The sequence below is a fragment of the Ipomoea triloba genome, chromosome 1, assembly GCF_003576645.1.
Source record: "Ipomoea triloba cultivar NCNSP0323 chromosome 1, ASM357664v1".
NCBI lineage: Eukaryota > Viridiplantae > Streptophyta > Magnoliopsida > Solanales > Convolvulaceae > Ipomoea > Ipomoea triloba.
Window position 1 is genome coordinate 35,792,290 of NC_044916.1, and position 23,350 is coordinate 35,815,639.

At 32.1% G+C, this 23,350-nt stretch overlaps 1 protein-coding gene and 1 long non-coding RNA gene across 20 annotated transcripts; one reads left to right on the forward strand and one right to left on the reverse strand.

Annotated features, from left to right (window-relative positions):
• Positions 1 to 7,744: 7,744 nt before the first annotated feature.
• LOC116033313 (MADS-box transcription factor 23-like) lies at positions 7,745 to 19,579 on the forward strand. 4 transcript variants are annotated; one of them, XR_004100831.1, is made up of 10 exons: positions 7,745 to 7,783; positions 7,991 to 8,225; positions 13,085 to 13,163; positions 16,504 to 16,565; positions 17,057 to 17,156; positions 17,234 to 17,275; positions 17,365 to 17,448; positions 17,593 to 17,747; positions 17,822 to 17,992; positions 19,145 to 19,579. XR_004100831.1 is itself a non-coding variant. In XM_031276069.1 (9 exons), the coding sequence occupies exons 2-9, from the start codon at positions 8,044 to 8,046 to the stop codon at positions 17,835 to 17,837; spliced, it is 720 nt and encodes a 239-aa protein (XP_031131929.1). In that variant the 5' UTR covers positions 7,745 to 7,783; positions 7,991 to 8,043; the 3' UTR covers positions 17,838 to 18,160. The 4 variants fall into 4 exon arrangements, 3 of the variants coding, with proteins under 3 accessions (XP_031131929.1, XP_031131942.1, XP_031131936.1); XM_031276069.1 differs by lacking the exon at positions 19,145 to 19,579 and having other exon boundaries at positions 17,822 to 18,160; XM_031276082.1 differs by lacking the exon at positions 19,145 to 19,579 and having other exon boundaries at positions 17,365 to 17,406; positions 17,822 to 18,160.
• LOC116033332 lies at positions 12,313 to 22,985 on the reverse strand. 16 transcript variants are annotated; one of them, XR_004100846.1, is made up of 6 exons: positions 22,701 to 22,985; positions 22,145 to 22,229; positions 18,289 to 18,378; positions 14,969 to 17,762; positions 13,134 to 13,226; positions 12,313 to 12,554 (listed from the first exon to the last, which is right to left on the reverse strand). It is a non-coding gene; the product is annotated as an uncharacterized LOC116033332 (long non-coding RNA). The 16 variants fall into 16 exon arrangements; XR_004100838.1 differs by having other exon boundaries at positions 14,016 to 17,762; XR_004100845.1 differs by lacking the exon at positions 12,313 to 12,554 and having other exon boundaries at positions 12,626 to 15,055; positions 15,175 to 15,270; positions 16,182 to 17,762.
• Between the last annotated feature and the right edge of the window lie 365 nt (positions 22,986 to 23,350).

The window sequence follows — 23,350 nt, forward strand, 5'->3', positions numbered from 1 at the left end:
AAATGCATGTACACTCATGATCATTATTTAATTTGTTAATATCAATGTGGGGGATAGATTAAGATTGCGAAGAATCTTTAGCAATGTATGTATGTAGCCGATGTTATCTCCTAGTTTGATTGGTTAGCTTTATCCACTATTCTAAGCTCCCCGCCCTATCATCACGCATTAAAAAAAAAGTATATATATATATATTATATACACGACACTGCTACCTAAAGGAAATGCACGCTGTTTAATACAGGTTGTGAATGTAGAATGTAGCAGTGTGCTTTTTATCACAATGTTCTTGTCTTGGCAGCAGTGCCCTTTGTATTGGTCTATGGCCTACTTACCTAAAACGAGAATTGAGAAACCAATGAAAAATGTCTAATAGATGAAAAGTCTCACTTAATATTTACTTTTAGCGGTAAGATAAGAGTTCAATATTTATCACAATCATTGGAGAGTTTGGTTAAACTTTTTGTGCACATAAATGTATAATTTTTGTATTGAGTTTTGAAGTTAAATTAATTCAATTTTCCTTCTCAGATTTAAGACAAGTTCATGAGATTGGGAATATAGTCTGACAAAATAGAAAATTTTAGGTTATGAAAATATAAAAAAGAAATAGTGGTCCTCTTTAGCCCATGTGATGGCCCGAATTTATTGACTTTGATAAGTATATTATATTTAATCAATGCACTCATATTTTGCTCAAATTATGTACAATCCACTATTAAGTATTGGTGTGCAATGACACTTGCGAGACTATAGTATTTGCGTGCACCAGACTGCTTACACCTGAGTATTTTATTACTTATTTCCACACTTAAAAAGGATTATATAAATATTACAGATTGCTTAACTCACGAAATATGTTTAAAATAAAATAGTAATGATTGTTTGATATATATTTTTAATTGAAAATAGTATTATAAAAATTTGAGCTGTTTTCCAAGAATAATTATTTTGAGGGGTTTGGTGTCCTGGTATTAGATTATTATTGAGTTTTCAAGGAATAATATATTTTTGTTAAAGTTTATTTGTCTTTTAAGTAATAGCCTATTTTTGTTATGTATGTATTGAAAATTTATGACAAAAAGATATTGCAATAAAAAGTATTAAAAAATTTCTTTAAAAATATTATTATTGATGGTATGCCATCACAATAATTTTAATCTACACATTATATATCAACTTCAATAGTTTTTCAAAGTTATGTTTGCCTAACTCAATTACTTTCACGAGACATTATTATATGACTAAACCTTTTACTATATAACATGATTATATAATGAATTCATAGTGAGGGTAGTTAATTTACATATAGTAGTCAATAACTTAAATCTGAAATAATTATAACACTTATTACATATTGATGGTACTTTTATCCATTTCCGGCCACCACAGAGCTAGGAAATTTAGGGAAGCAAGATGATATGAACATGAAATTTTGAAATGAAACGACGGACAATCAATACCCTTTTAGTCTATTGAAATTATTCGTGTAATAATAAAAAGTGCGAGTTAAAACGTTTATTACATAACATAATATTTCAATAATGATATTTTAATGAGTTCATCGTAATAATAAGATAAAAATTGAATTAGATATCATATATACTCTCATGGTATGATTTACAAATAAAATGTTGTGGTCCTCCACGGTATAGTGTGAACACTTTCAGTAAGAAACATTATAATACTTTGATTTGGTATTGGAATCTAGGAATTGGTTTCTTGGTATTCGAAGGTAACTCGGCTGATGATTGACACTTGTCCTACTTTTTTAGTTAGAGGTGAAGTAATTAATTTAAAATTAATTTACTTTAATTATGTGCAGTGATTATCCGATCCTTCCTTGGTTTTGTTTGTGGCCAGGTTCTTTAATTAATTTATTGGGTGGATTAAGCAAAAGAAGGAATCCTATCGGTCCACGATATCATGCTTCACGTGGGAGTTGGGCCACTCAGCTAAAGAGTTGAGAGTTCCTAAACCCTATAAATTATGCTTATTGGTTGTATGGGATTTGAGTGACCCATCTTCAGCACATTTACATAATTACATTCACAAAAATGCATATTCAAATACTCCATTTGGTGGATGGGCATTTTTTTCTTCAAAATGATAAGAAAACATATTTGATATTTGATGAAAGAAGGATATATAGGTGGTAAGTGGATAGTTAATATAGTGCAGTAAGAAATCTTGCTTATGTATAATAACCAATAAACAGGACCGTTCCAATAAAATATGGGGTCCTGTGCAATATTTTAAATTGGACCCCTTTTTCAAGCAATTTGTATATATAAATAATAATTGTTCAAAAAGTTGTTTCAAAAATTAAAAATATAAATATTGTATAAAAAATACATTTAAAATTTCATCAGGAGTATCATCTAAACAACTATGTCAGAATGGTACCTATCATCGTTGTGTACACTATCATTTAAATTTTTTCCAATCTCACGATTATCTTGATCTTCTATATGAAGATTAACATCTAATAATTTTTCCTTAGCATCATCTTTTTGCACATCTATTTGAGTTTCTTTTGTAATGAATTTTTCAAGAGCTCTCTTTTGAGATTGAGTTAGTTGCTCAATTCTTCTTTTTCTTTTTACGCTTTTCAAAACCAGATGAATATTTTCTTGAAGACATAATTATAAAACCCTAAAGAAAAAATAAGAATTTATTTAGAAACTCTATGAACAAATAATTAATCAATAAACAAACTTTTGAATATATTATTCAGAAATAAGAATTATTAAGTCATGTAAATAAAACAATAAACAAAAATTGTGAAATATTTAGTAATTTTAATTACCTTTAAGAGAATTGAAGAACTTAAAAATTTGTGACTTTGTATGATCAAGAAGAATTCTTCAATCCTATCGAACTGCGTTTATCGTCTTACTCGTTTGTGATCCTGTAGTTTATTTGTAAGATTTGTGCAAATAAACATTATGCAACAATTTCGGTAATGACTAATGCTTAATGTTAATGGAATCAAACTAATAATCTAATATTTATATACTGTATACATAATATATTAATATAAATACATAGGGTGAAGGATGTTGCCTAAATAGATTGGGGAAAACCGGAAAAGGGATGCCTAATGCTATTTATATAATATATATATATATTACATAGAATTGCGTGAAATTAAGGAAAGAGATTACCTTTTCGAAAGCAAATTACCTAAGATTTGTGGGATTTGGCTTGTGGTCTTGGCCAGTTATGCTTATATACTATATATATAGAATTTTTTTTTTTTAAATAGGGGCCCTGTGCGGCAGCCCTGGGCAGACTTGCCCAGGGCCGGCCCTGCCAATAAACTTTACTTATGTATAATAACCGATGAACTGTACAAGAGAAGTAAATCGCAATGGGTAAACCCGCTCATGTGTAATAGTTCATAAATCACATAAGAAAGGTAAATGGGTAAATCTCGTTTCCGTGTAATAACTAATAAATTAAATCATACAAGAAAGGTAAGCTGCACTAAGAAAATCATATGCGACGGGCTCAGTCAATATGATATTGACATTAATCAAACTTGTGACCTTCTGGTATAAGAACCCTACTCTACCCCTTTAACCACTCCTTTTGATGCACAAAATTGGAGGTTTGACCCTTATAAAGGGTGTATCATATTAGAATGTTCTAGACTATACTTTTCTTTGAATAAGAGTCATTGCTAATGCGACCAGAACTAAATTAAAAAATAAAGATCAATTACTTGATGAAGAATTTTTTTTTTAAAGTATACATTATTTTCGCTAATTATAATTGAAACTCTTTTATGCTATATTCAATTTGTCCGCATTCATATACTACACCCAATTTAAATTTGTCTATCAGAATCATACACGAAAGTATTAGGTCTGATCAACTAATATGTTCTAACGTATAGGTTATAATGATTAAATTTGCAGACCAAATCATAATAATTTATTAATATGTTCCGTATTAAAAATGGCGGCCATACTGTACTGCTATTATGAGAGAGGAAACTCGCGTTTTTAAAATGTGTAGATCCATAAAAAGATGAGCGGAAACTAACCCACAATTTATTCTAAAAATTTAATGGTTTAGTTGTGGGAAGAACTGGTACGGTGGAGCATAATATTTGTATGAGAAGGTTGTAAGTTTGATTTTTGTTAATATTTTGTTGTTCGAGTCTATTATATAAGGTTTTTTAGTGTGATTTATCTTTTTTATATAGTTTGTGTGCTATTACACATGAGTAAGGTTTACCCAATACATGCATGTCATCATGTAGTAGTTATGAGTTTAAGTGCAAAATTAATAAATAAAAAATAAATGTAACTATGAGACATATTAAGTATCTATGTTAAATAGTGGACATGTATCACTAACAACATAAATAAATTATTCATTTTTGCCAAAACTTCCCTAGTTGAACTCTCACGTAAGCAAGCTAAGGCGGTATTACTTAGTGCACATTATTGAATAGTAACTCATTACCAATAATAAAAAAAAAGATAATTTATATATTTATATACGTGCACCACTTCTCCTCACGGCTCATAGTAATGTGCTAAGAAATGCATTGAACCCCATCCACAGATCCACTTATGGCCAAATCCTTTTTGTTTTTTAATTTAAATTTTGAACAATTGACTATCATTTCGAAATGGCAGACACAAGGTCTTCATTATAACTCACATCATTATGGGCATGTCCTACACACTGTTGCAAAAATTTCCGCCTGGGCACCCGCGCGCTAGGCGCTCCTAGACCGAGACGAATTGCTCCCTAGGCGTCTGCCTAGGTGGCTGAGCGCCTAGCGCCTAACTCGGCCGACTGGGCCGAGTTGGTGACCGATTGGGCCGAATTTGGTCGAGTTAACTCGCCCAACTCGGCAGAGTTAGCCGAGTTAACTCGAGCGAGTCGGCCTTGTTAATTATTATATTTATATATATTTAAATTTATTTATTTATATAAGTAAGAGAAGTAAGAAATATATATATAATATAATATATGACATACACTCACACATGAATTAATTTTTTATTTGTATAGGTCAGCGCCTAGAACCGTTTAGACCACTCAGGCGCTACTCATTTAATTTTACGTGCAAAACCAAACCATAGTGGAGTTTCCATTGATCATAGCAAGTATGGTCGGAAACTTTCTTCGGGTCTCGGAAGAAACAATGATGCTAATGACAGCTAATTAAGGATAATATTTTCTAGGCACTTTTAGCTTACTTTTTAGCTTAGGTTTTCCACAAAGAGTAACATAATTTTTACGACATTTGGCAATTTATTACAGTATTATTATTAATAAGGCAAGTGGATCATTTTTAAAGGCTACTGCATTGTATTAAATTAAATATTAACCCCTATTAGCTATTACGGTGTCTTTACTCTTTATTAATATTAAAAAAAAAAGCGAAATTACTATGCACATATTATTATATTAATGCTTAATTTATTTTAATTTTTTAACATGGCCATAGAATTTTTTTTTCACCAATCAATTAAAACCAGACTCCAAAATTAATTATATATCATAAACCCAAGGTGACAAAACACTCTCTCATAATTTTTAAGGTATTCTTAGACTCAAAATCCGACATATCCAATTACTTTGCAAGAGACCTACGACATTGTGACAAATATTAATATTAACAACAGTTAATTACAATGCAAAAGAGAATACTCTTTTTATATATTTGAGGATAAAATAACACAATAAATAAATAAGACATAAACTTACATACAAATTTCTAATTAGTTTTTTGCTTAGATTTCAAACTGATGACCATGGTCAATCTGTTAACTTTACAATTACGTTAACAATTTACGTGTCACTTAGGTTAGAGATGGATTATATAGTTTTTAGAGTATTGAGTGATGGAGGCTTAATTTTAATGTGTTACTGTTTTAGACTATGAGAGAGAAGCGGAGGGGACAATCTGAAAACATACGTCGTGGAACGTTAGGATTTTTGCAGGGCACGTTTTAGGACTTCCTTATTATGGTAACCTTAAAACCCGAAAACTGAAGCCATCACACAATTGAGACTTAACACGTGGGTCCCAGCACTATTTTGTTGGTGTACGTGACAACTGGTCTTTTGGGTTGATTACTGATTAGTGGGGTCAGAGCCACGATGGCAATGCTATTTCCTCAATTGCCCCCATACCCTTTCTCTCAATTATTGTAGCGACACATTTTTTTAAATGACCGAAAATGCCTCCCTGTTTTTTCATGTCTTCAAAAGTCACTAACAATAATTATTAAAATTTTGAATACAATTAATCTATTATAAAACTTATAAATACATGAGTAATAAATAATTTTATATAAAAAAGAATTAAAATATCTAACCTAAAGTGTTTTTTTAGTGAGCTTTAGGGACCAAAAGGTTCTAAGGTTAGTAGATTTTTCTCGTGGCAACTCCTCTAGCGTCTTTCTCCAACAAGGTCCTGATCCCCTCCGGGATTGGTTCAGAATTTTTGCCTCCCCCTCCCCCCACTCTTCAGTTTGTCCCAGATTAGCAAGTAGTTAACACATTGATTGTCTTCTCAAATGATATAGATGATCTCAATGTCCCTAGTTAAAATATTTATTTATTTTATCAATTTAAAATATTTTTTAAAAATAAAAATCCAACCCCTTACTTTTGTCTCTATACTAGTTGGAGACGAAATGCAATATAATCAATTCGTCTATGACAGAGATGAAGGGGAGGGGAGTTGGGTTCTTCATTTTTTAAATAACTATTTAGAATTGTTAAAATAAATAAATTTTAATTTATTAAATGGTAACATCCATGTCAATATATGGTTAATTGGGAGAATATGTCATTTTTTACTCAATTACACATAATTTGATTTATTCAAGGAGTCAATTATTATTATTATTTTTAAGTTGAATTCTTATTGCATTTTCGTATGTAGTTCAATGACTAATTTGACCATTATTTTAATTATGTTTTTAGTCTTCAATCCCTTAGATGCATTTAAAAGAAAAAGATCATATTTAAAAAAAATTGTTAATTAGAATATATATTTTTATATATTATCTTTAACAAGTGTGCATGTTTTAATTTGTATTTGAATAATTTTTTAAAATATGATCTTAGTGACTTTCCCAAATGAGAGGTTATGATTCCGAGCTTCAATGAAAAGTGAGGACATTATTGAGCCATTGTGCTTCAATAGGTACATTGTAACAGAGTCAATAGTACTAAAATAAATCCTTTATCAACCAAACAATATAAAATCTATTTTTCTTCAAATTTGTAAAAAGAAAAAAAAGATATTTTTTTTATGTTAACCAAACTTCCGGAGATTATTTTGTGAAAATCAAAGAAGTTAACACTAAATATAATATGACTGTCATTTTAAACCTCGATTTTTTTATTTTTTGTTTATTGTTTTTTGTTTACACTGTACGCTAATCATGAAGGGGCAAATTTGGAAACCACTGCCCATAGCATCGAAGAGGAGAATTCCCAAAAGAGGAAGAAAAAGTACTCCGTATAAAAATTCCACTACCACCACGTGTTGATGATCCATACGACAGTCGGCGCTTTTCAAACGACCATGACCGCATATAAAATCCATTACGCTATCCCATTGGTCCACGTGGAACCCTCATAAGCGGTTTCATAAAGCAGTTTTCTCAAAGCGGTTTCGCCCCAGGCTTTTCATTACCAGGGTTTACAATTATAGAAGCTCTTTCCTTATATAGGCTGATTCTCAAATCTGAAAGACAGTCCGAAAAACGACGATTGCCAAGCCCGCTTTTGTCTCCATCAAGTAAGCCTTCGCTTCATTTTCCTTTTCCATTTTTCTCGGAAATACATTTACATCCAAAGATTTTCCGCCGTATTCTCCATTTTTTCTCCAACTATATATTTTCTAATTTTACAGATGTATCCGTTTTTTCTCCTTGTTCACTGATATGCTAGTATTTGCGTATATACGTATTTCTGTTACATGTATCGATCGTCCGCGTATGCCTAGGTAGGAAGAGGGAGAGAGAAGGAGGAGATCTACAGGTAGGGGATCGGAGACGAATGGGGAGAGGAAAGATAGTGATAAGGAGGATCGACAATTCGACGAGCAGGCAAGTGACCTTCTCGAAGCGAAGGAATGGATTGCTGAAGAAGGCGAAGGAGCTAGGTATTCTGTGCGACGCGGAGGTAGGAGTCGTCATCTTCTCCAGCACCGGCAAGCTCTACGATTACGCTAGCTCCAGGTTCTTCGATCTCCTCTATATTATACATGTGTGAATATATATTTTATATATATTTATGTGTTTATTAACTATTAATAATTCATAATTTTGAAACAAAATTAAGCTTAACAATTAACTGATAGGATGTATATATATACCGTGGAAATTGCTTTTTGTGTTGATACGATTTTCTAAAATAATTCATGTTGACTGGTTTGTTCGTTCATAATTGAAGTTAAAATTTAATTTGTAGGTTAGTTAAAAGCATAAGTGTATGATTTTCTGATTTGCATATAATTAATGCATGATTTGTGTTTGTTTTTTTGCCTGTGTGTGAACTAATTTAACAACACTATCACGCTTTAGCGACCATAATGGTGTGTTTAGACTTTAGCGGTTCAGATGATTTAGCGTCTATGTGAAGCACATTTAGAAGGGGGAATTATGGATATGATGACCAGAAACATTTTAGGCATTGCAAATACGCAGTGATTAGTGTCAAGATAAGTGCTAGCTACTGGGTGTATGTTTAGTTCACTGCTGAAGCTGCAGTGTGTAGTTTGTGTGAATTGAACTGGCTTGGTGATTGAGCATTTGAGCCAGCAGTGTCCTAATTACAGTTGAGTTTGATCTTAGTTTTTGCCATTTTTAGGCACAGAAACTCAGTTGTGCATGCAGCCCCTAAGAATTTTGAGATTACTCTAAAGTATAGTATGGTAAAGCTAGCTGCCAATGACCTCTTTGGCAAAATGGTTAAGAAGGAAGTCCCTAGCCTTGGCTCTGAGGTCCAAGCCAGGAAGTGTGTGGTATATTTGTTATTTTGTTCTTAAATTAAAGAAGGAAGTCCCTAGCCTTAGGGTTAACTTAATTTTGATTTATAAAAGATTTTAATTATATTAGTGTATTTTATAAGGTGAGAAATTGTAATTGTAATTATTTTATTAATAAAATTATGGTAAATTTTCTAAAAATATGGAATATATGTGTTTTAATGAAAATTTTCATTTTCACGGTGAATCATAATAATGTCAAATACTAAAAATAATAAATGACATGATACATTTTGTAATTTGACAAAATTAAAAATTTTCTTTTAATTTTGTCAAATTACACTAAAAGTTTTCTAATATTATGCCAAATAAATTGTAAAAAAGTGAGTCAATTCTCATAAATTGAGTCACAGACATAAAATGAGATGTATCTTTCCTTTAAAGAATAGTAGAATACCAATACTAGAAAAAGTGGACCACTATATATAATAACATTACAAAAGATCAGATTTGCTTACATACAAATAAATATTATAGTGAACTTAACTTTATGTATGTATATACCCATACTTTTGTTTTGGATCAGTGGGAGGGTAACCTGAGTGCCAGTGACACATACATAGCCTTACTTTAATTCCTTACATGAACATTACGGTGTTGCTCTCAAGTCTTAACCATTTTTAATTCAAGTTTCTTAATTACATCGTATTCCTAAGCCTTTAATTTTTCTACATGCCCAACAATATTATTATTCCCATTTTGACTTATATTGATCAGAAGCGTTATTGATTTGATTGGCCTTAATCTTACCTAAAAGTGATGTTTAGCTTACATCTTGTTTATGTCATAATTATTCTAAGTTACGTTCTACATGCATGTTTAGTATCTATTCCAAAGTAAAGATCATAATATATAAAAGATAGAGAGAAATGTTTATGTCTGAATTGTTTTTTACTTGGTTATTAGATTGATTTTAAAACAATAAATAAATGTGGATTCGAAGTGGTGCTATTAACTAATTTAAAAAGGGTTTCACTTGAATATCAACAAATGATCACATTTAACATGAACATTTAGTAAATTTTTGGTTAATTAAAGTTTATTTGTGAATTTTCATATAACATCTTGACTTGACATTTGAATTACGGGAATATAATGAATATACATAAATGAAGAATTAAATGTTTATGGTTGACCTCATCCCATTTTCACTCTTTGCTCCCTGAAGAACGATGTGAACTGCTGCATATGAATGAATTTGCATGTATAGGTAAATCTATTTCTTCTCTCCATTACTTTTCTTTGACTTATTAGATTGAGGTAATATAATGGTGCGGCCGCGCGGGAGGGGCTCTCTCGCTCTCCCGCTTTCTTTTGGTCTAAAACAAGGATTAGCTTAATAATGACAATGTTCTAAATTGACACCGCGTTGAATTATAAATTGTTCATCTTTAGGCTAAAATTAAGTCCATATTTTTATTGAAATATTATTAATGAATTCTAAAGGAATAGAACTTCGATCTCTTAGCTTGTCGAGATTTTATTAGAAAAAGAGAAAACAAAGGCGCTATTTCTTATCAATATTTTTAGGTGATTAGAAAATGCAAGATTTCTAATAATGATAAATGTTTATGTACAAGTCTTTATGATGTAGAATGTACATATTCAACATTAAAAATACGGAGTAATTGTATTCCTTAGCTGTTAATTTTGGGGTTTATTATTTAATTCTTGTGTATCATGACAACTCTAACTAAAGGCAACCCCTATAACGACGGTTCCATAACAGATTTTTGTTAACCTTAACCTATAATTAGCAACTAGAACTAAACCCGCGAGACACATAAAACATGGTAAATATTTTAAAATTAATTGTGTATACAAACTGTATGTTTTATGCAGTTTTGTACTATTGTGTAGTGGTTGAACTTTGTATTATTATTACATATTCATGATATATGAAGAGGGTATCTTCTGTGAGACTGTCTCATGGATCCTTATATGTGAGACGAGTCGGGTTATAATAAAAATGTAATAGTTATGCTAGAAAATGTAATAGTTGTGTTAGAAAATATAATACTAATCATGAACAAATTATTATAAGAGAGAGTGTAATATTTATGATAAAAAATGTGGTACTTTTGATGAAAAAAATGTAATACTTGTAATATGAGGATCTGTGAGATGGTCTCATAAGAGAATTTGTCTATCCCATTCGTCTCATTTTATATGTCTAGTTCTATTAACAAGGCTTGATTGGAGTTATTTACAAATTATTTTTTTATAACTCTGTATTAAGTTTAATATTAATATATAAAATTTATATACTTAAAAACTACAAAACAAATACTTGTAAGCAAAAAAAAAAAAAAGAGTCAAAATTTAAAAATTATTTAAAAAAAAAAGAGTAAAGAAGAAAGAGATGATTTGACTAATAAATAATAAACATGACAAGTAAAATAGAACTAGTAATTTAACCATATATATACGCTTTGATGTTGTTTTATAATCTGAATGATTAATGATTATACTATTGACATAGTCTCAAGACTCATGCAAGAGATATAAGTCGTGTGTATGAAATTTAAATTGGATATCTTCTCTGTTCAAAATGAAAAATTAATATTAATAATATTAAACATAATTTTACCACATGCAAAATATGGGTTCTAATTTTGCGTGAAATGAAAAAATAAAGTTCAATGTTTTTTTTTTTTTTTTTTTTGGGGGGGGGGGGGGGGTGTGAAAGTACACATTAACATGTCCCTGTTTTTTTTTTTTTTTTTTTTTTTTTTAAATAAAATATAAGTACATATACATGCCCAAAGCATTTTTATAGTGTTTTGCCGATTATTTCAGGAGATATACTTTGCTTTGGTTGGTAAAGGGTTATTTATTTATTTTTTTGATTACCTAAAGGGTTAATTTTTAGACAAGTGACATGAAACAATTTGTTTTTCTTTGATATAATATATAAATAAATATACACCATAGATACATTGCTTTTAAAATGGGGATTTTTTTTTTCTCAAAGTAATGCACTTTGAATGAAAATTTATAAATCCATTATGTATATTTTCTTTGTTTTGGTCAATTTCATTACAATTTTCCATAACCTCTTTTGATGTAAAATTGCCGACCTAGCCACTAAGTATACAAGGCTAACCTTTGCTAGTCCTTCAACAATATCCCTATGGAATTTTATGGAAACCATGGTGGAGCGATCAATTGAAATTTAGATATAACCCACACGAAGCAACTAGAAAATGGTTTTCTTTTTATATTATATATATATATGAAGGAATTAACAGTACATCATACATATATTGATAGATATATTCAAATAGTAAAGTGCAGTTTCTGATATTTCACTGTCAATAAAAATGCTTTCAATTTGGTAAATATATTCAAATAGTAAAAAAGAAAACAAAAGTTACAGTGCAAGCTAGGGAGTACTCTGTACTCATGATTGTTATTTGTTTGCTTTTCATTATTCTATTTGCTGTTTCTGAGATACTGCTGATATCAATTGCCCTCAGAATTTTGAATACTAAAACTATGTACAATCAGTAGAGTTTTGCTGAAATATGACAAAAAGAAAGTCGTTAATATTGTAACAGTTCTAAAAAGTAATTAAAAATTAAAAAAATATAAATCTCGTATAAACTAATTGTATTATGTACTGCTATAAAAGTTGAACAAGATTAAATCCTCCATTGAGTTTTACACGTCCTGACCATTATTTAACCAGACTCAGTAACATTATAGAACACAAATAAATAATAATAATAACTTGGTAAAAGGTTAAACCAATATGTGGCACAGAAAAAAGATCACCAAGGTTTGTCAATTGTCATAGTGGTCTAACCAAAAGTACAATCTTCAATGCCTCAAAACTTATAACATTGGAGACTAAGGTCATGTATTTCTTCCTCTGACAAGAGAACAGAATAGTCTAAAACATTGGCAAGAGTAAACAAATATAGTAGCAAAATATAAAATGCCATAACTGTTAGATCTTTTCTTATTAAGAATCAGTAAATATTAGATGATAAATCCCAATGATATTGTACTAAAAAAATTTCACAATTGTACTAAAAATTTTCACAGCATGAGGTCAGTGATTGATCGGTACAAGAAAGTAAAGGAGGAGGATTACCAATTGGCAAATCAAACTTCTGAGGTCAAGGTAATTTTAAGTAACTGCTTTCCAATTATCCAGCTTGATGATTATCTGTGAGTCTTTCAGATTCTAAACGTGGAAACAAAGAGTACCTTTTTCAACAACTAAATGGAAAAAATAAAAAATAAAAAATAAAAAATTAAAAAAATTCACCCATAATAGAGAAAGTACTGTATATTTTTTAAAGTACTCTGTAATTGGGAAAGACAATCATATATGTAGAACAATAGACTTTTGATCCAGTGATCCATATAGCTTTTGGATTGATTTGATTTTTCAGTCATATTTCTACTGTTCTCTTATAAACTACTCAGTTATAGATTTGGCACAAAACTTAAGCTGGTATTTAGGGTGTGTTTGAAAATCCGAAAAATGATTTCTGAAAATCATTTTCCGGGTTTTTAGTGTTTGGTAAATGGTTGAAAATGTAAGTCAAAAGAAAAATGACTCTTTGGTCAAGCGAAAATAACCTCATTTTCCAATTTTCACACCAACACCACACCACCAACACCATCACCACAATACCACCTCACTACCACCATGAACCAAACACACCAAGACATATTTCTTGAATCAACCAACCACTGAAAATAAAAATATTTTTTGAAAAATGACTCAGTTTTCAGAAAACATTCTTCAGATGGATAATTTAAAGGTAATAAAGCATAGGAAATTAAACGTTAACAAAACATCCGGATGTTCTGGTTCAGCCTGAACTGTTACTGTGTGAACCAAAACTGAACCTTAATGTTTGGTCTTGGTATGGAATCAGGACTTATATGGTTCCAGTTCTGGTTATAGCCATTAAAGAAAATCTTCAAAGAAGAACAAAAGTAAAAGAAGGTTCACAAACCGGACCTCAACTGGCCAGTTTATGAACTGGAACCTCCCCTATAAAAGATTTGGTTCCAATTCCTCTTTTTCTGAACCTGAACTTCTGGTTTGGGCCTGGAACCTAAACAGGTCACTGTTGAAAGAATGCCTTCAAATAGGGCAGACAGAAAGAGATCAAAATTCACAGTACAAGATACTCAAATGCCCTACTAGTAAACTCAAGGACTGTGTTGCAAATGAAATTCACATTATGTTAAATCCTCAAATCCCACAACAAAGACCAATTAAGTGGAAATAAAAACTCAATAGTTTTAGCATAGTAATAATATACAAGAAAGCCTGCTTTATGATTATGTTAAAGAACACTGGTCATTTGGTATATCGCCATCAAGCAATTAGTTAGATGTAAAATCCTTTAAAAGACTCTCTAGAAGCCCATTTCTGTATACCAGGATGTCCAAAGGAGAAGCTTTAGGGCCAGGACTAGGGAGGAGGGCACACTGGTAGACAAGCATCAACTTGTATAGCAAAGGTTCAGTGTCCAGCACTTAATTCCTTAGTGCCTTCCCCCTGGGTACAAGGCCAGGAGGTTACCTTTCTATTGAGAGTTGCTTGGCATAATTTAAAGCCATGCTATAGTGTATAGATTGGATATAGCACACTGTAGTTCTCCTTAAGAGGTTTTGTAATCTTCTCCTCATTTTATTCCTGTCCATATCCTCTAAAGCATATTCTGCTCATTGCAAAATGAAAATATATGCAAGTGACTACATAGACGCCTAGCAACAACACTACTAGTATACAACCTGGACAATATTTGGATACAAAACCACTGAAAGCAAGAGGGATATTATGAACTTTATGCTACTAGCTAGTAGCTAAACTAAGATGCCCGCTAATGAATATGAGATGCACACAAACTATCAAGTCCAATGATTCTAATTGCTACAACTAGAACACTGACAAATTTTAGGTACCTCAAATATAAGCTAACCCTCTCTTTTATAGTTTCTGAATATCCCATGATGGCATGCAATAAGACCCTCCTGATTACCGTGCTGGAGCTGCATTGAGGGCAGCTGGTTCAGCTCTGAAGGATTTATCAGAAAATGAATGCTTGAAAAGGAAAATTTGTATCCGGCATATAAATTTAAGTTAAAGGACCCAGAGTCATAATCCTTACTTTGAGATGCAGGGAGTTAAACATGATGGGCTGAAAGACACAAGGGAAGAATAACTCACAAGATATCTAGTTCTTCTAACCTTTCTGCATTGTCACCTAATCATTAAGCAGATGTTTATTAACTAATCCTTATGACAGTGCAGAAGGAAAGAAAATATCGGGAGGTCACTATGAAATCAGCAAGATGCAGTAGAACTTAAAATTTCCTTTTGAAAAAATTGTTCGTTCTTTAACAGATCACGATTACAAGAGGCGGCATAGAAGAAACATTGAACATCTGCAATGTTCAGAAGTAATATGAGACCAAAATTGCTTCTAAACTGAAACAGCATTTGTATCATTAGCCTCCCCTATATCCAGAAATCACTCCTCACATGTATATTCAAGGTTTCTCCCCAGGTTGTGTTCAGGGCCATACAGAACATATGGCTGAGCAGAGAAGTAATTTTCAGGGATCAAGGAGATGGATTCTAATTCCTGGAAAGACCTTTCCTTTCAAACCTGATGTTTTCACTTTCCTATAACTTTGCTAATTTGTTTTCCAACCTGCTGTCGTCTAGAATTATACCTAAACTTTCCTTCAACATCAATAATAATTTCAAAGTCTCCCCATTTGCACTCACCCAAAACCCTATAGGTATATATTACAACAATTTCAAGTTTAGTTATAAATCAACATGGACAAAGACCAGAAAGCTTCCTAGAATTAGTAAAGTTTTCCTAGCTCTCAGAAGTGTAAACAATTTGAATTACTTAGGACTAACCTCTGACTACTGGAACAATTGCAGGATTTTGAGTAATTGAGTTCTTAAAATATTTCTTTTAAAAACATATAGAGATTTGGAGTAACAGAGGACAAATAGGTTTCAACCAATTTCCACTGTCATATTTGAGCATCAACCTCAAGTCATGGCTATGAAATACTTGAAATCAGACATGAAAAATTCAATAATACATTATATAAAAACAATGGTGAGAGAGCTCTGATCTTCAAAGCAAATGCAAACCTGATTAATATATGCTGATTTGTTCAATGCAAGTGTGAAGTAAAATAGCCATGAAGCTCTGCCAGAAGTGTGACCTTACCCAGACCATCTTGTCAAGGTTAAAGAAAAAAGTTAGCAAATGCAAACATATTATTTGACTTTAACCTGAAACATATATGCAGATGCATGAATTATGAGATAACCCTGAGTTCTATTCTACTTTTGATTGAACACTTTTGTAGTTTTATATGATTTCCTCTTTCACACTGCAAATGACATTATCCACTTTACATGGAAATGAAAGATATTTTAGATCAATACATATGTTTTTCATGATTTACAGTTCTGGCAAAGAGAAGCAGCCATGCTAAGGCAACAACTGCAAAACTTGCAGGAAAATCATCGGTAAACCTTTCTTTTGCTTACATTCCATGATTCCTATCTATCTGAAGGCATGCTACTTTGGAATGACACTCTAGCTTCTGACTTCATGGTTAAAGCAAAAGGTAGCTAATAAAAAACTAGTTTGGCACATTTAGACAGCTGTATGAGTGCTGTCGAAAGTGAATGTGAGAATATTGTTGAGAAGAATATTAATCAGTCAATATAAGAAACTCTTTTTCTGCATATTATTTCATATTTTCTTTGAGCTACAGAGGAGAGAAGAGAGATGCAAGTCACTTCTGCCCCTTATTTTTCGAAGCAATCTCTGCTTATATTCATTGCTAATCCTTTCCATGCTTTAGACAATATTCGATATGTAACAGAGTGCTTGCAGTAATAGGCACCAATAACCTCGGTGCTTACACTGAACTCAGAGCATCAGTAAATTCTTTTCATGATTTCTAAATGACACAAATAGAGACCTAAGTTGTAAACAACAATGGTGATTATAGGCAAATGATGGGTGAAGAACTTACTGGTCTGAGTGTGAAAGATTTACAAAGCTTGGAGAACCAGCTGGAAATGAGTCTTCGTGGTGTCCGTACAAGAAAGGTCAGAAGCTCCAATTTCTCACAAAAAGAGTATCATATAGTAAACATTATAAGCACTGACATAACTGCATTTTGTAGGACCAAATTTTACTTGATGAGATACATGAACTAAACCAAAAGGTCAACCAAGCAAATCTGCAGCTACTGCTTGTCCACATTTTACTAAAAAGGAAAAGTCATTAATTTCTAATTTATTTTCTTCCTTGCAGGGAAGTCTCATACATCAAGAAAACCTGGAACTGTATGACAAGGTAAACCTAATTCGTGAGGAAAACCTGGAATTATATAAGAAGGTATCACAATAAGCAAAACATGAAAGCCTAAATTATCCTTCTAGAAAATCAAATTCCTTCTTCCACTCTCCTATACCAGGATGAAGAAGTAAGGTGACACTCCCCCCTGTGACCCTCAGCAAAGATGTTTCCTTTGCACTTCAGGTTTATGGATCAAGGGGCAAGAATGGAATAAGCAGGAATGCCATCCTTACTAACGGTTTAAGTATTAATGAGGACCCACATGTACCTGTCAATCTCCAGCTTTGCCAGCCACAGCAACAAAACTCTGAGAACACATCAGGAGCTACGGAATTGGGGTAACTGCATCTTTACTGCAATAAAAAACTAACCAATAACCTATCGACGACTTATCTTACTCTAAATGTTGCAGATTACAACTGCACTAGTGGAAAAGATATTGACTCCAGAAGAGTGTATGAACAATCCATTTCACAGAATCAAAGCCATGGTCACAAATTTATAACTCAGTTGTAAGGATCTTATAAGAACCAAAGGTTGTTCAGGAACACTCCAATTGACATGGTTTGGGCAACCGGGCGAGGTAACCAAAGTATAGTTACCTATGTCATGATGACTAAATAAAAATGAATGTTGAGCACCGGAATCATACTAGGAACTACATATTATCCAGTGCTTCATAACCATATTCTTTTTCATTTTCTATTGGTAAGTGCATTAGAAATATAAGTTATGTCTCTATTGAACTGAAGTGCCAGACATGTAAGTTCCAAGATATATACATGCAGAAAAAAATACACACAATTGAACAATCTAAAAGAAATGTAATGAATCCATGATAGCATGCACAGCAAGAGATTAGTTAACAACTAGATGTACCTTGCACTAGCATCCAACCACACAGCATAGAGCATAACCTTTAACAAAATCCACTCAGCACATTTTGTTGATTCACATTCAGTGCTCTAACTGGAAACGCAAATGCAACAGAAAGCTGTTAGCTGCACCATCTTAGCAAATATAATGTATCATTTAAGTAGATTAGTAACTATTTCTTCTATCTGCACATCACAACTAGAGGACAACAAAATGATGGAAAAAGAACCTAAAATGTAGTTCAGCATAAAGAAAGTGTACACAGCAATCCATAAATTTCTCATAAAATGCATGTGAAGGTCACTAACATTACCAACACATTATACAAATGTAATCATTCCAGAGATGCCAAAGAAAAAAAAAAAAACAAAAAAGTTGACACACACATAACAAGGACTGCTAAGGCAATTAATTAATTACTGTCTTCAACCAAATACAGGACACACCCTAGATAGTCTGTCTTGCCTCCAAAGAATTTGAATATTAAAACAACAATCTGCTGACAAACACGATGGGAACAAATATTTAAAAAATAAAAACAAAACAGAGGTTACTTGCTAATGTGTTCCTTCCCTAGATCCAGAGCTTTTACCAGGGTGCCACAAACAGAGTTTTTAAAAACTATTTTATACCCAGTGTCCCAAACAATCAGTCCAATCATCTACAAAATTATAAGAAAATATCAAGTTAAACATACCTGAGCCATACTAAATCAAACACGCATTGAAAGGAGGTGACTTACTGAAAGATGCATTTTATCTAGTCCCTGCCCCCATAAAAAATTTAAAGTTTTATTTGATAGCTCCAGCTTCCACAAACAACTCTCTAAACTAGTAACATGTTTTTGTACAAAATGCAGGTATTGAAAAACAGTGAAAGTACAATGGTGCAATCAAGTTCCCAGAGTGAAGATTCACGAAAACAATTTGGCAGCCAGGTGGCATGGCTCTTACATTAAAATGCAACACATGGCAAAGCATAATCATATAGTTCTACCAAAAAAAAAAAGAAGCTAAAGTGCGTAACAAGTAGACTTGAAGTGCTGACAAGCTTCATCAGATTGCTCTATGAAAGGCTAGAGAGTAACAAGAAAGTCTAAATTGCACGAATGTTTAAAATGCTTATGGCCTGTTTTTTATGCAATGTAAATTTCTCATTTCCGTGATGGTTCACATTCATGCAATATTCTCTTTCATAATTCACATTACTTCTTGCTTGATACGGAGTACTATATACGAACTTTTTGCTTATTGTATTTGCTTTTTTAATATATCAAAATTTCATTCCTCTTGAACAATTTTGTAGCCACTTTGCCATACCTAAAGCATTAGGGCCTATTTATACTAGAGAATTATATTTTTTTTTGAGTACTATTGGCTCTATTACATTGTAGTATCTGTTCATCTATACTTTCTCAACCTGTTGAAGCACAAAGAGTCAATATCACCTCCACTGAGGCTCGATCTCATAACCTCCCATTTGGGAGAGTCACTACATGCCACTTGACCACAAGGTCATTGGCCACTAGAGAATTATATAGTTTTCTAGAAAAATGGAAAACATAGTTTACCGGTAAAAATCCATGTTAATCCATGTTTTCCAAATTAGCACACAAAATGGAAAACTGTAGATCCAACTTGACAAATGAATTCAGGGAAACAACTCTTTCATGCTTTGAAAAATTTTCAAATACAAAACACACATAACTTCACCTAAAATCAATATCTGAATCACTTACAAATTTATACATCACCTATTTATCAACTCCTACCTTCGCCTACCTACCTACTCACAAACCATTATAAATCGAAAAATAGTTGAAAATTTGGAGATAAAAAATGGAAAAGAAAAAACTAACTAATGATGCCCTTAGCTTTTTTACTCTATTTTTCTTTATCATGTTCCATGTTCAAAATTTCCCCTTTTCTCCTAAAAGTTTTATAGGTTTATTTAGTTGTAAACCCAAGCTTTGATTTTTTTTCCCCTTCATTTAGTTATCTATTTATATCTTTTGTAATTTTTTCCACTTTTGATTTCATTCCTTTCATAGTAAAGTTAGTGTATTTAAGTGAAGGAAGCAATATAAAAAAAATAGAAATGAGTAAAAGTATTTTAGCAAATTAAAACTTATAATGTTTGTTTTAACAATTTAGAAAAAATTAAATTTAATGAAACAAATGGTTTGGTTGAGTAACAATTGTTAGTAAAAGTATTTATTTATAAACTTCAACTGAAACAAAAGAGAATTCTTGAATTAAAGCAAGAAATGCGAAACTAGAAGGAAAAAGTAAAACGAAAAAGGGTAAACTTTATCTACTACAAGTTTTCACCTCCAACTAGTGGCATTGTTATTCTAGCCTAACACCAGGGGTGTAAACAACTCAACTTTCATCAAACTACTCATGAAAGAGCTCATTATTAAGCTCATTTATGATTCTCTAACTAGATAAACAAACAAAATCTCAGATAGGTTTTAGTATTTGTTTAACAAATTTGCTGAAAATGCTGAATCAGAACAAAGGTTTGTTTGGTTCAACTATGTTCACGGTCAAGCTTGGTTTCTGTTTGTTTATAATCTCACTTGTATGTTCACATACGAGCTGGCTTTTTTCCCACATTAGTAGAATATAATGATTGTGACTTTGAATTCCTTATATATGATTGAGTTTAAACACACCATAATACCATATGCAACAAAGCAGATAACTATTTTGGACTTGAACTCTAATTCAAGTTCCATGTGTAAACTTCACCACTATGTAATGCAAATATGCAATGAGCTCAAATATGGGTACAGGGCATTGAAGTTTGTTTTGTTAAACCTATCGTAATCAAACTCAAATGTTCTGATGATAAGGATTTAAATCAGCCAAGCACCTCTAGAAAAAGCTTGATCAAGCTCAAGCCAAGTCCATGTAAATCTAAAAATTAAACAAGAGATCTCAAGCAAAGCTAATTTTACAAATTTTGAGATTTTAAGATGTCTTTAGCTTAATATAGAACAAACAACTCTTGTATTTTTTTTGGCTTGTACTCATGGACTACTCATCGATAAGTGCAATTCATGGCTTATGCTTACAAACTCTATCGAAAGCAACTTGAGATTGGGCTGGTTAATTACACAACCATGCCTTGTTCTAAAAGTGCTTGGTTCATATACACTTTGATCTATACCTATCTAACAAAGTATAGAATGAAAAGTGTCCAAACTGCCACACACAACAAATGGATTCATTGAATTTGTCGAGTTAGAGAAGGATTTTACAAAAGAAGGGAGTGATTAAGATAAAAAAGGAAAGATCAGCTTTGCTATGTTTGATGAGCATCAAATAGAATAATACCTGTCTGAATTAAAAATGAAATTTAACTAATTTTTTTGTTGGTTATGATATTTACTGTGAAAATACAAGCACTAAAAAGCAGTTGTTTCAAAACACAAGTGAAAAAATGAAAATTCAAATATACACATATTATCAATGCATGACATATTGACATATTAATTATCTCATTGATCAATTTTAGTTCTTTATAATTAAATAAATAAATAAACCAAACAATTGAAATAAAAGAACACATGCAATAACTAAGTAGAGCTACCATGGATAGAACTAATGCAAAAACTTAGTGTCACTTATATAGTTATATACTAAATCAATAACCAAAGCAATACTTCAAAATCAACAGCAAAGTATATGTTGCATGTTTCTATAACAGGAAGATAAATAAATAAATAAATGATTTGAATTAACTCCTAGTTTCATTTACAGTAGAAGCAAAGCCAATTAGGTTCAACTAAAATTGCAGAATGCTCTCAAATAAACTGTGAGAAAATTACTAAAAACAAAAAAGCATGGAGTACCTGGAAAACTGACCGCACACCTATAAGATCATCATTCGACTTATAAGATCATCATTCGACTTAAAATCCTCTCCGAGCCTATCAGCTACAAAAGTTCCAAAAGGAAAACAAATGAATACTTAGATCGATTTGAGTCGACACTTTCAGTACGAATGATATACAGAAACACGTATAGCACGAAACTACGAGCGATTTAGCATCCGAGTAAAAGCATCAAAACCGCATCGAGACCAATAAGAAGAGACGGCATGTTCACTTTGGCTCTATGAAAAATAAAGGAGCAAGAGATTCAGAAGGAAACGCATAATATAGTACGACAACTACGCATTTCTCTTCCCTGTCTCGCAAACCAAACTCATTCATCTCAGAAACCAAACAGTAAATCAACTAGCAATTCAAGGCTATCTGTACACACGCATGCATTACGATATGAATTGAGCTACAGATCGTCAAGCAAATCGAAGAATTCCAGGAAAAAAAGGTCAGAAAATCATGACTGCAAATCAATGAACAACGGAGAATACGTTTCATCAATGGAGACCGGAGAATTACATACCTAACCGTAAAAGACGTTTGGTGGAGACAAGAGCTGAGACCGAGGCATGAAATAAAAATCTGGAATAGAGAAGAGGACGGACTTGTATATATAGGGCATTCTCCCGTCGCCCAACCGAAACGCAGCATCTGTCTAGGTCACAGTCTCGGGCCTAGCGGCGTCGAGAGGGCGGCCGCGAGGAACGATGGGCAGGGAAGCCGCGGAATGGTTCCCCGTCAAAGGGAATATGTCATGAACAATCTGGATTTGCTAAGAAGGTACTGGCTTTTCCTTTGGGAAACTGCTTTGCCTGCTGTTAACTGTTTCACTCAACTGGGAATTTTTTAATTATATATTCTATACTGCCAATTTGGCTTAAACGGCTCGAGCTGCCAATTAAGTCACACGCATGTTAGAGTATTCCAATGGAGTTTTTAGGTGGTTTTTTTTTTTTTTTTTTTTTTGAGAAAAAATAATGAGGAAAGAGGGCATAGAAGATAGAAAATTAGGGTCTTCTGACTTCTTGTAAAGGCATTTCTAATAGTATTGATTTTTATTTTTATTTTTTGGATTTTGAGGTGCTAATTATGAAAGAGATGAGGGAAAGAAAAAAGAGGAGAAAAACAAAAAGGGAAAAAAAATATGACAAATTTTTTAAAAAGAAAAAAAAA

Bases quoted from the DNA above. Each gene is read 5' to 3' on its own strand.
- LOC116033313 (XM_031276069.1), top strand. From the start codon at position 8,044: ATGGGGAGAGGAAAGATAGTGATAAGGAGGATCGACAATTCGACGAGC. The intron at 8,226-13,084 runs GTTCTTCGATCT...AAATTTTCACAG, and splicing joins TACGATTACGCTAGCTCCAG to CATGAGGTCAGTGATTGATC. The intron at 17,276-17,364 runs GTCAACCAAGCA...TCTTCCTTGCAG, and splicing joins TACATGAACTAAACCAAAAG to GGAAGTCTCATACATCAAGA.